The 13,073-nt window shown below is 34.7% G+C and overlaps 1 protein-coding gene across 4 annotated transcripts in view; it reads left to right on the top strand.

Annotated features, from left to right (window-relative positions):
* Positions 1–12,684, top strand: part of LRRC6 (leucine rich repeat containing 6) — a 40,514-nt gene extending 27,830 nt beyond the window's left edge. For 3 of the 4 annotated variants that reach the window (XM_026043918.1, XM_026043920.1, XM_026043921.1), the window contains 6 exons: positions 251–316; positions 1,489–1,558; positions 3,287–3,382; positions 5,861–5,943; positions 6,640–6,675; positions 12,491–12,684. In XM_026043918.1, the coding sequence (XP_025899703.1) occupies positions 251–316; positions 1,489–1,558; positions 3,287–3,382; positions 5,861–5,943; positions 6,640–6,675; positions 12,491–12,677 (538 nt within the window). In that variant the 3' untranslated portion in view covers positions 12,678–12,684. Of the gene's footprint in view, positions 1–250; positions 317–1,488; positions 1,559–3,286; positions 3,383–5,860; positions 5,944–6,639; positions 6,676–6,889; positions 6,939–12,490 lie in introns of all 4 variants that reach the window. The other variant, XM_026043919.1, reaches the window with a different exon arrangement.
* Positions 12,685–13,073: the final 389 nt, after the last annotated feature.

Genomic DNA, 13,073 nt, shown 5'->3' with positions numbered 1-13,073 from the left:
GGGAGTTGACTGGGGAGAACAGAAAATAAATTTTAGACTGAGCCTGATTCAAATGCCAATATATTTTTTTAATTTGTTTAGTAGAATCGCAACTCTTTCTAAAATGATAATATGACATTGTCTAAGTGATATTTATATTAATCCAAAATTGCTAACAGTTTAATTTAAGTGTGCAGTAAATAAGTGTGCAGTAATACTTCTTTGTGCACTCCACTTGTATATATCCTGGAGGTGTTTCTTGTCTTATTAGGCTTTATTTCACTTTGGAAGATGATGAAGAAAACAACCAATTCATCTTGGATCTTGCGGTTTACAGGTCTGAATTATTATTTATTTTTTTCCTTTTCCTTTTTACTGTTCTTAATTTCTGATACTTAATATTTCAAATATACCACTCTTTGTTCACTGGGACTTTGCAAGAGGAGAACAAATAATGTAGTATGTTATAGAACAAGTCTGGAAACCTCTGCAAAAGGAATGGGATTGTATAAACCAGAGACCCTTCAGACTATTCTGTTTTCCTGAGTAAGAATAATTTAATAGTTTGATTTCATAGTTTAATTTCTTGAGTTGGTGTTTGCTGCTGCCCACATGCAGGCTACCTCTGCACTTTCCCATTTAGGTTTACATAAAGTCCCTTCCATTCTTCACTGGCACATTAGGATTATAGAGAATGAGGTTTTATGTTCATTCCCTGGCCCTAGAAGAACTGCTACAGTGACCCACAGTGACCAGGTGGCCTTATCAATAGAGACTGATGGAAAGAGTCTATGACTTATGTATTTTGCAAATCCTGACAGTTTTTTTTGGAAAAAAAATCTGGTTGAACCAGGCCAAAATACGACAGGGGATCCAGCCAACTATTTGAAAGCATAGTACTCTTAAGCAGGACACTACTTGTGCTAAACACTATCATGTCCAAGAACTGGTTAGAAATCAAACAGCTTATTTACACTTAATGAGAACTCGTAATTAAATAAAGTTTCTAGTTTTCTAGAACTAGTTTTCCACCATAGAGACACTCTTCATAATAGGGCTTGCTCTGCTTGAGCTCACTTAATTTCCCTTAAAACAGAGCTGCTCCATTGTTTAGGATTTTTTTTTTTTTAAATTGAAAATTGATGAGTTTTCCTATAAACTAAAGCATTAAATGAATAGCAAAATACTGCTCACTTTTAATGAAGATTTTGAAATCCTGGAGTAATATAATACCCTGAAGTTATATAGTGTATTGATGCACCACTGAGGTAAACTTGACAGAATTTAGACATTATTTTATTTGACATTTTGTCAACAAATATGAAAAGCACTTCCTTCTCACAAAGACTTTAAATTTGAAATTTTAGATTTCATTTAACTTAGTAACTGAAATTGCAGTTTGTAATTTACTTTCTGCAAAAGCATAGTTAAAGATGCATATAGTCTGAACTGCTTATTTGCTGCATTGCATTGTATATTGCAATCATTTATTTATATTTCATTCTAAAGACATCTGGACACTTCTCTGCTTGATGTTGATGTCCAGACAACTTACGTACGAGTACAGGTGAAGGGAAAGGTTAGTGGATTTTTTTTCCTATATTCATTTCAAATTCAGGGTGTTGTGGATTTTGTTATTATCATTGTTTTCTTCTGGCCTCTTCCAGACCTCCAGTGTGTTCCATTGTACAAGAACTGATCTTTGTTCATTGAGGTTTCATGGTATTTTTTAACTGACTTTAGCAGACTTATGATCTGGCTTTTAGTGGTTACTAATCATATACACTGGTGCAGAAAAGATATGCTTTCCTATTGGCATTATTTTGGATCACACATAAACTGGGGAAGTGCTAACCAGAAAGGGTACAAAACCTGAAATAAGATTTGATCCTCTTTTTCTCTCCCCTCTCTTCTTTTTTTTCCCATAACAATGTAGACAATTTTCTTAGGATAAGTGCTTACTGGTTACCCTATACTAGAGTATTGCAATTTTACAATCTGAAATTTATAGCTGGCAGAAATAAATGGATATGGATATATATATATATATATTTAGAAGGGCCTTTCAAACATGATTGGTTTTTTTTCTCAAAGGTTATAATTTTATATTCATTTAAAAGAAGTCACAGTACTAATGTAGTAAACCAAAATCCCTATTTATAACTATACCAACCGCATAAACAAAACTTCAGAATTGCTTTACATCTAAAATAGACTGGATAATCGTTCTCATTTAATTGCTAACATAAGTCAAGTATCATTTTATAACCTTCTTTAGAAATGTCACTTCAGGAATGAGAGCAATTCAAGCATATACATGTACTGTACTTGTAAGTAAAAGCTGCTTAACATGCTAATCATTTATTAGGATTAATAGTAATATATTTAAATTGAGAGGATTTAGACCTGTACTGTGCTAAATATCAAAGTATATGACAGTGATGTTTCTGTATATATTTGTCACGGAACGAGTGGTGGCAGGGGCGAGTGACAAAATGCACTTCACTCAAATAAAGAACTAACAGTATGATTTATTAGTATAATAATGATTTCACGAGATTCTATKGCAAGATCGCTCTATTATTTACTACATGGAGGCACAAGATAATACAGGATTATCTTGGGATACCCTCCCGTTGGGTCACGAGGTTCAGATTGGAACCCCTTGCTTTCCAGGCTCCTTCTGAGAGGAGTCTGGGTGCGGCTGGATCCAATCTTAGTCCCAGACCTGGTCAACGGTTTATGACTGAGGGTGCTTATGTTACAAAGTAAAGTTAAAGAGAGAGAGAGAGAGAGAGAGACAGAGAGAGAGAGAGAGAGAGAAAGAGCGCTATATTCACTTACCACAAATCTGCGATGGAAAGGAAGATCTCTCGAGGAACCTCGAGGAGTAACCTTGAGAGGCGTCCCTGCCCAAGGGGAGATCCTGGTGTGCAGGCCGCAGCCGTGTCAGGAGAGCTCAAAGGGGCTCTCAGGCTGTCCGAGTATTTATGGAATAAGATGATTGGCTTGTAGTCATATTTTTAACTTCAAAGACTTAGGTTAGTGTGTCGGCCTTATCTCCCTGTTTACGACACAGCCTTGAGGACTGTTTTTGTTAAGTCTCAGTGAGAACAGAAATCAGGACGATGGCGCCTGCCAGAATTAGATTGGTCGCTGGTGGTCAGCAACAAAACAGGGCTGCATGTAAAGTACAGGCCAGGATGAGCTGGGAAAGGAACGTATCCGTCACAATGTTCTCTTCGGGTCAGTTAAAAAAAAAAAGATTAGTAATAGGTTGCACTTCACTCTTTAATTTTTTTTTTAGCTGTTTCAGCTTGTGCTCCCTGAGGAAGTGAAACCGGACAGCAGCTCTGCTAAAAGATCACAGACAACTGGGCATTTAGTCGTCAGCATGCCAAAGGTATGTGAGAGAGGTGTCATGCAAAGGTACTTGAAGTGTTGAGAGTACTTTGGAGGTATTTCTGAGTTGTAGATAGCACCTGTTGATGCTCCAAATTTTGCACTGGTTTTAAAAACTACCCGTATAGACGGGACACAGAGATATATGCTCATTATCAACATATCCACACTTCCTGGATCTGCTGACCTAAGATGCATATATCTTACCTTGCTGCTAACTAAGTGCCACTACTAAGGTTTCACTTAGTAGGTAAAGTGACAGAATCTGTTCCCTTTCTCTAGAATTCAACAGAGTGAACAATTGATATTTTTGAGATTCCCATCATTTTCAGTCTCTGATCTATCACAGAAAAAACACTGACATTACTAATATGTATTCTAGGAAGCTAAATATAATGAATAAAGATTAGCAAAAACTGAAAGGCCAGTAGTTATTTTTCTTGCAAAGCATTGTGGCCAAAACTATCCGGAGTGGTTGAGAATGCTAATTTGATGTTATCAACTCAATATTCTTTCAGTTATATGATAGAAAATCCAGGTTCATGCAAGTTCTTTCACGATCATGTATCAGTGATAAGACAAGCCTAATTTCTCCATTCTGTTATGTTTAATCTTTCTTTTCCTGATAACAGTTATTCTCAAAGTTGCTTGCAGCTAGATAAATTCCTTCACATTCCTTCTGTAGCTGAAATTTTAAGAATACTATTAACTTAAAAATAGGCTTCCATATTAAGCTTTCTGCAGTACTACGAAGAGACTCCCTCTTATCAGTAACAGAACAAAAACTAATCGAATCMCTTGAGTATTTTCCACTTATTTCAGTGAGTTCCTGAGCAAGTTGCTAACCCTTTCAAGATTCATCTTACAATCTGTTCATAGTTGCCTTTCTTTAAAATGAGAAACAAAATCTCTTTTCTTGTCTCTCTGAACCTGCTATACCATAGATATTTAGGATAGTAATTTCCAAGTGAAATAAATGAAATTCATTGCAGAATTGTTGTCTTGTTAAGGCTGTCCCTTCCAGAATTTTTGGAAGGTCAGCAAAACACATGCAAAAGATGCAACATTTAGTGAAATTAAATAGTGCCATTTTTCAAGTGCAGTATTTACACTGTAGTAATCTTAAAATAATAAGTTTAAAAATACTGTTTTCACAAATTCCTTCTATTTTCTCAAATATATTACAGCTTGTATTCAAAAAATTGATCTCTATAGTTCTCTGGATTATGTTCTTATGTGTTCTYCTTTCTATTTCCAAATAACCCACATAGCTGTAGTTTCAAAGAATTTATATCAGAAAGTTTCATTATATTTATATATTCTCTCTTCTTATATATCGCAAGCCTTAAATTTCATTCAGTTATTCTTCTGTGGAGCCTGAGGTCTTATATTTGGCCACAGTTGAATCTACAAAAGTTCTGTTTTTGAGGAACAGTTACTCTCACTTGATCTAACTCACTAAGAGACGGACAGTCAACCCATGTCTTTGAAGCTCRTATGTCTTTGATGCACGTTGGAATGTGCTTCACAGGCGAGARAAATGATAAAACGTCACTTAAAATTCCTCTTGAATTTCTTGTCTTTTGAATAGAGACAGTAGGACATCTTTTGAGCCAAAGAGGTTGTGAGTGAAATGACACTGGATAATTGATAATAGGTGCTCTGGTAGGCAAATCCTGCCTAGTCTACCACTTCCAGGATCACTTCTTGTCAAGGAGGCCCTTTCAATAGATTGCAGAATCAACAGGTTTGCTCAGCATCTTTGACAATGTTCTCTGACAGCAAAGAAAGGAACATTATTTTGAAGGTGATCAAAGAAATAAATCACTCATAAGAGCAGAATATTATGGGGTGATATTCTAGTTGGAACTGGGAACTTTATAGGTGAGTTGTAAGAGAATACATCTAAATCAATTGTACTAGAAACAGTACAATGGACTTTAGATTCAGTTTTAGTAAAAGCAGCTGAAGGAGGTTATGGTCACTCAGGTCTTTTTATAAGGAGTGAAAGAGGTTCATAGGGCAGCACAGACTTTCACATTAATCTTCAATGAAAGGGTCTGAACAGGGATGCTAGAACTGAAATACAAGTGTGAAGTACATCATGAGCAAGTTATCTACTGGGAGAATAAAGTGCATTATTAAAATGTTACTAAAAATGACAGCATATATTCATGTACTTATGTATATATATTCATATATATATATACACACATATCTGTATATACATGTGGTCATTAAATAGTTAAATATAACTTTATTGACATCACCTGGTTAAAATTGCCTTATGCAATGAGTTGAGTGAGGAAGCATCAGGAAGGGTTAAAGACCTAACAAAATAAATGTCAGAAGAGAATTCTTGTTTTTTACACCCTGTTTATTTTCTATTTTTAAAAGATTATTTAAATGCTAATGACCCTAAATCTCATTTTTTTTTCTGTGAGAATTTGAGAATTGTGGCTGTGTATTTTTATTTTAGGCTAATGGAATAATCCTGGCTAGGCAAAAAGTGTCAACTTCAATCAAAACGTCTGACAGTACAGCGCAAAAAAATACAAGAAGGTAATTCCATTTTTGCTTTTCTGATAGTTTCCCTTTTTTTGTACCTTCTTTATTCACTTGGCAGAATTGGGCTGCTTATTGAGTAAGTTATTGTTGGAARTTTGAAAATATTGATTTATATAGAGTAAATCTATGTATAAGAACCTTGGACTAATGGCTTGTCTAATACTTTATAAAGTTATCTGATCCAATAGCAAAGCCAAAAAAGTACTTATATCTGCAATCAGTTTTGTTCTATCAACTCATTCAGATTATTAGACTAGAATACACCAAATCCAAATCACCTACTGTGAACTGCATCTGCAGGGCTCCTTGCTGTGTAGCCCAAGTCTCAAAAATGTTTAGAAAGCAACAGTTTTGAATCTCTCACATGATTTTTTTGTATCTTTCTAATGAAGTGGTCACTGCTAAAGTATATCAGTTGAGCCATTGCACTAATAACTGGGATCAAAAWGCAGTTTGGCAAGGCTATATAACATAGGTCCATCCTCTTAAATGAAATGCAAACTCTAGCTCTTGGAAGTCTTCAGCTGGTTATTGCCAGAAGAAAGGAAGTCTTAAGGATGGGCTATTTGTTATTCTTTATTCCTAGGAAATGGTACTGGCCATTGCTAGAGACAGACACTGAGGCAGATGGGTACCTGGTCCGAGCAGATAATACACATTCTAAACTTTTTCCCTTTTTCTTACTTAAAGCGATGGCATTCATACCAGAACAAGCTATAGTAACAGGTAAGTTTGTTAAGCTCTAATGTTTGAAAGGCTGTATCTGTTTCCTTGTTTGATTTTGTCGTGGTACATACTAATGGAAAAACTAAATAGTTAAAATTGAATTATGGGTCATAAAGATTCATTTTGGTCTCATGATTTAGGACTCTTAACCAAGTGGCTATCCAAGAGTCACTTATGTCATTATTTCTATTTTTTTTATTTTCTTATTTTTTAGAAAAAATAGCAGCCCTTCCATCTTTTCCTTGAATGACCTTCATGTTGAGGTAATAGGGTACTGCAAGGATTTGTGAAGATACTGCTAATGACACAAAATCATTGCACCCTTGATTACAATTACTTCTTGATTACTAATGATTTCTAGTATATTTTAAACGGTCCAAGACAAAGTAGTGGATACTTACTTTTCAAAAGCAATGACTRTTCCTAGCAGAATTACAGCTAAAGTCTTAGAAATATCTAAAGAAATCAACAGCACTCTGAGTTTTTCTGCAAGGGAAAACTAGATATGCCCTCTTTAGATACCAGACATGATCTATATTCCAAACAGTAAAAACTCTGTCAAGTAGTGAGTGATATCTGCTAGGCACTCTGCCTTTAGTTTTATCTACAAAGTAAATAATTACAAATAAGTAAGAATGGGGACAAGTTCCCTTTCCTGCTAACTGATGATCTAAAGCTGCTCCATGGCATAGCAAAAAGACAAATTCTTGTATTTGACTTCATTAGTTTTGAGCAATTAGGAGCTTGCTTACTGAAATTTTATTAAATATTAGRGGAATATACATTACAAAAGCAGAGATGGGAAAGAAGTATTCTGAATTACAGATCTTACTAAAAATAGTAAGTTTTGACCTCTTTAGCTGGATAATCACTGACTAGACATGTTAAAATTTGTTGAAAAGTTGTCTCTCAGATTACAGAAGAACATTCATTACAGTGATTTCACTTGACAGTTACAGATGTTTTAGCTAAATTTTCCGACAGACATTTAATCTATTAAACTATGATGCAACACTTTAAAGCTTTTAAATTCTTGTTAGCTAGATTACATGATGATACTATTATTACTTCTGCCACGTAAAAGAGATTCCTTCAATGATTGTCTTCTAAACTATTTCAAATTTTCAAAGACATACATTACCTTGGAAGGAATTTCACATGTTGATTTATAAAGCTGTTATTAATGTTCCCTGTTATTAATCCCTGTTATTAATATTCCCTGTGCCACATGCACTAGGTGACCCTGTGTGTGCAGGGGGGTTGKACTAGATGACCTCTGAGGTCGCTTCCAACCTTAAGCATTCTATGRTATAGTAGCTGTAAATGCCATCATCTTTACGTGCCTTCACAATTCATCTGGAAGGCAGAAAGGCTGAATTTGCCACAGTTTTACAGGCAAAACTCAAATATAGGAAAGAATTGGCTTTGGAAACTGGAAATTTTACAAAGTAAGCATTATGTGAAGTTGATAATACTTGTCTTATACTCTAATCTTCAYATTATTCCTCCTTTCTCATGTTGGGAAATAAAAAAGAAAACATAGATGAAACTCAAACTGTCTCTAAATGTATGTTTTCAAACACTGGAATTCTTCCAGTAAAGAAAGAAGGAAAATAAAGGAGATGATTGCTTTTTCTCTGTTTTTTATTGTAATTCTTCACATACAGAGGTAGAGAAATACAGCAGAAGCATCTTATGAGTTTGTTTAATGAGACAAAGGATTTCATAGACACAAAATAAAGAATAAATCAGCAAGTTCTGGTCTATGCATAGCTCTTGCATTGAGCAATTGAGGCATGTAAAGCAGAGCTTTTTCTACTGTTTTCTATTCAAATAGTTTCTCCTCCTTAGCTAAGCAAGATTGCACTGGTTAACTAATCTATCGGCATCTATACACAATAAAGCATAACACGTTAAGTTAGAAATGTAGTTTATCTTCCTTTAGAATGGCTTCTTASTGTCAGAATGTAATTTATGGCTTTTTTGTTTTTCTTTTATACCTGAATTCTTAGGAAGGGGAAAAAAATCTTATGCTACCGGAACCTCCACCTCTCTGTCTGTCAGTACATCCATAATTCAAGCAGGTTATCCAATTTCAGCCATTRTCTGGCTAGCCAGGAAAGACATCAAAATATAAAATTTATGTTGCTTTCATTGAACTCAAGGCCAAGAAAAAATGGATATTTTTAATCATTTTATTGGGTTTTAATTTTAACCTTTGTCTATATGCACTCAGTGATAGTATTTCCTTTGTGGGTTACAATTTCACAGTGATGTACAGGAATTAGTTTACTTTGAAGAATTATTGCTTATTTTTAGTTCAKCTGTTTTTCATTTATTGACAAAAACAGGGCTGATTATTTCAAAAACTGTTTCCTCTGTCAAAAGAAATGATTGGAAATGAGACATAACAATCTGGAGAGAACATAGAATCATAGAATCGTTATGGTTGGAAATGACCTTCAAGATCATCAAGTCCAGCTATAACATGATGTTGCAAAGATGCAAGCAGTAGAATAAAATGAATGTCTAAAGATTGGAAATGTGAGATAAGGTGGAGTCAGAACTTGAGTGGAGAGGTAAACACACACACAACAGAATAGCAAGAGGATTTACCTGATCTTCAAAACCAGAATTCAGCATCACTTCTGCTTCTACACTGAACGTAAATATTTTAACTTGAAGAAAGCTAATATCTGAAATCTGACCTCAAAAGAGCTGAAAAAATATGTGGAAGGAGCACAGATGGCAAATCCATTATTTGTCCTAATGACATGCAATACGTGGTCTTTATAAGACTTGGCAGTAGATAGCAATTCTGTGAAGCTGATCAGCATTACAGAAATGCTTTTAAGGCTATATAGCTTGTTAACTGCTAGGAAGACATGAACTTTCACTATGCAATTTATGTTGCTTGAGAAGGGAGTTCAGCTGACCTCTTGTTCAGGAAGTGGGTTCAGGTATAAGCAACATATTAAAGAGGCTTTTTGCCTCAGTTAGGCTTAAAATGTAGTTTCATCTGCATTCTCATAAAAGACCAGAACTAACCAAAGTAGATGGTCTACATCTGTTTGATTAATGACAAAGATGAGAGGTGCAGCACCTAGAAGAAAGATGTGAAAATTCATTTACATCACAAAGATCTGCTAATCCATAATCATAGTAAGAGTGAGAAGGTTTTAAAATAAGGAAAATGCTCTTGCATTTTCAAGAGCAGTGGTGAGTTAAAAACTTTGATTACTACAACTCAAAGTCATCTTGAATAGTCCTTAGCTGAATAAGACAAAAGTTCAAGGGCAGGTATATTCACCTCAGTAATGTAAAACCTGAATCTCACTGTAGAAATGACCTGTGGACAAAAGCACAAAGACCTATAATTTACCTTCCTTTGCTTCATCAAAAAAAGCCCTTCAGCCTAGAAAAGAAAACAATTCTAAATTTTTACAGGCCTTTTCATAAAGATCTCATTTGTCTCATCCTGTATTAACATATCCAAAAATGATAATCTGAAAATGCAATCTTCCAACAAGTCAAATTAGAAATATATACAGAATATACTTATCTGTATATATATACATGACGAAAACACTTTCTTTCTGGATACCCAAATCCATGTTGCTTGATTCTCAGTCTATCCTGTTGTTAGTCAGTGATAGACACTTGTAGATAACATGTGCTGATTAAATTGAGTGACTGATGTGTATAATCCTTTCTTAGATTCATGACATGGCCTGATGCTAGCAACACTCACTGTTAATTAGTTTCTTTTGTATCTAAGTGTATTCTGCTAGTAAGCCATAAGCTATTCAAATTGCATAAAGTTCATTGTATTTTGATGACTAGTAATTTGTAAAATTTCAGAGCTGTTGAACAAATGCAAGCTATCACTAGTAATTAAGATACATCAAATCAAGGAAAATATTTTCTACCATGTGACTGAAGCACATACTGAGGCTAATTAATTTTCATATTTATGCTTTTTTAGCTTTAGAGCTAAAAAAGGTACCTCAGAGTAGCAAGTTCACACATCTCAGAAGCATAAGGTGCTGGACAGAGCACATTCATTTCAAAGCCTCCCCAATAGCTACTAATAAAGTGAATCAAGGCCATAGCACGTTTCACAAATTATACAAAAACGGAGAAACAAAAAATTACTGCCTCTTGGGAATGAACATTTTCCAGAATATTGCCACAAAGTGAATCCACTTCTATTTCAATAAAAAGTCTAGAACAGTAAAAAATTGAAGAACATGCAGGGTGACAAAATAGGAAGAGTTGTCTTGCATCTTTCGTCATTAGCCCTAAAATTMTCTTCTGAGTAGTTTTCCTTTGTGCAAATTGTGGTAGAAGGTTATCCAGATTATGAGAACAGGAGGGCTTCTCCAGCTGTCTCCTGCTCAACAAAATGAACAAATAATTCCCTTGGCATAAGAAGAAAGGCTGACAGAGGCAGTTAGGCCGATTCAGCCTCTCTGCCAGACCCATTTCCTTCGTTACGGGCATGGCAGGAAGGAAGGAGACCTGCCATGAGTCCCTCTGCCTCTCTGCTCTGCTGGGACGGAGATCTTGCGTGCCCAGGATGTCAGGCCAGGCCTCATCAGGGCTTCATGGGGAGACACTGGCAGCCTTGGCAAAGCTCCCTGGCAAAACTCGTTGTTCTAACAACCAAAAGGAGTGTATTCCCAGGCGTTCTCCTCAAAAAATATTTTATTCAGCTAAAAAGTTATATACGGTTTATATATTTTATATATTTGCATCAAGGAAATGTGTTTTTTTTTTCATTCAGCAGCTTTTGCTATATTTTACTTTGTTCCAGTCTTATTGAACCCTTCTGATCTCCTGGTGCAACATGTAGTTTTCTCGTATCTTTGATGAATGATGCACTGTCTTTTGTAATCCTGAATTTAGAACTTTGASCTAATCTATCACACATCTTAAAAAAATGATTAAAAAAGAATACTGTGATGTACAAATCATGTTGGAATTTGCCAAAATTAGAACATCATTCTACAATTACATTTCCATTTTTTTTCTATAAACAGTTGCAAATTACTTGAAAACATGTTTTTTTCCATGAAAATGTTTTAGCTCCTCTGTTAGAGAAAAACAGTGGCTATAAATGCTGCAAGTAAGTATAAGAACATTTAAAATCTGATTATGTTGCAATATCGGTTGCCCTATTGAATGGATTGTACACAGCTTTCAGTGAGATTTAAAAGAATATCCATAGCATAGTTTGAAACAGGAAATTCTGTTATAATTCTGACCTTGCTTTAAAATTTGCTCATCATATAAAGACTTTAGGCTTCATAGTGCCAAAATGTAAGATTTAGCTGATACAAGGAAATAGGAGAATTATATTTTCTCTCTAAATAAAGATGCATTTCTGCTTTTATAGTTTTAATCTGTAGAGATTGATAAATAGTTCCTGTGAAGGTACTGAGCAGAAAATGAGAGCCAGAAAGAAAGAAAAGATAACTATGCTCCAATTTTGTCTTGCATCAGAGGCTAAACATCTGTAATGTGATACTAGCAATCACCATCTTTTGAATTAAAACAAATCATAGAGGCAAAATAATGGTATATCAGTATTGCTAGGCTAARGTTCATTTTCTACCAAATCTTAAAGACTTCTCTGTTTGCGTGAGTTTCTGTTAACAGTCAATTTGCAATTAATAAAATTTCTTAGTCCTTCTTTAATTGCACTCAACCATTGTGTCTTATAGTCAAAGGGCTTATAAAGAACCTTGAAAATAATGTGGTTAAATTTAACATTGAAATTAAGTATTTTCCATTTGTTTCCCTCTTGTTACAGAAGTGGACAAGTTGAGAAATTAGAAGTGGATCCTAGTAGATACTCATTCCCTGATGTGACAAAGATAATCCAAGAGAAGGAACGAATTGGACAGGGACCTATTAGTTTTCAACCAAGAAAGATTACAGAGAATAAGAAGAGTTATGTTGATGTTGAAAATGATGAAGATGTTCCACCCTTAATTTGAAATGTTCTCAAGTCGTTCCTTTTGTATGTGGCCAATATCCCTGAATTGTTTTCATGACTATATGTAATATAAGCATAATGTATGCTGAGGTGGGAGAATATTGCTGCAGTTCTTATCATAAACTTTGTTAAATTTGTGTTTTTTATAGCTTTTTCTGTTAATATATTGCTTCTATAAATTCTGTGTTCTAGATTGTTTCCTTAATAGTTCTTAAATCAGAATGGGGCTATACAAGTCACATACTGTCACTGCTGCACAGAATTTAATGTCTAGCTTAAAATATGACATTTTATTGTAGAAAGAAAAATATATGATTATTTTGACTAAACTGAAGCTACCTGAAATCTCTTATCCCTTCCTTCCTTCCTTCCTTCCTTCCTTCCTTCCTTCCTTCCT

This window comes from Nothoprocta perdicaria, unplaced genomic scaffold (assembly GCF_003342845.1).
Source record: "Nothoprocta perdicaria isolate Ctin4 unplaced genomic scaffold, notPer1 scaffold_341, whole genome shotgun sequence".
Classification (NCBI taxonomy): Eukaryota; Metazoa; Chordata; class Aves; order Tinamiformes; family Tinamidae; genus Nothoprocta; species Nothoprocta perdicaria.
This window is presented reverse-complemented; position numbering and strand designations above follow the sequence as displayed.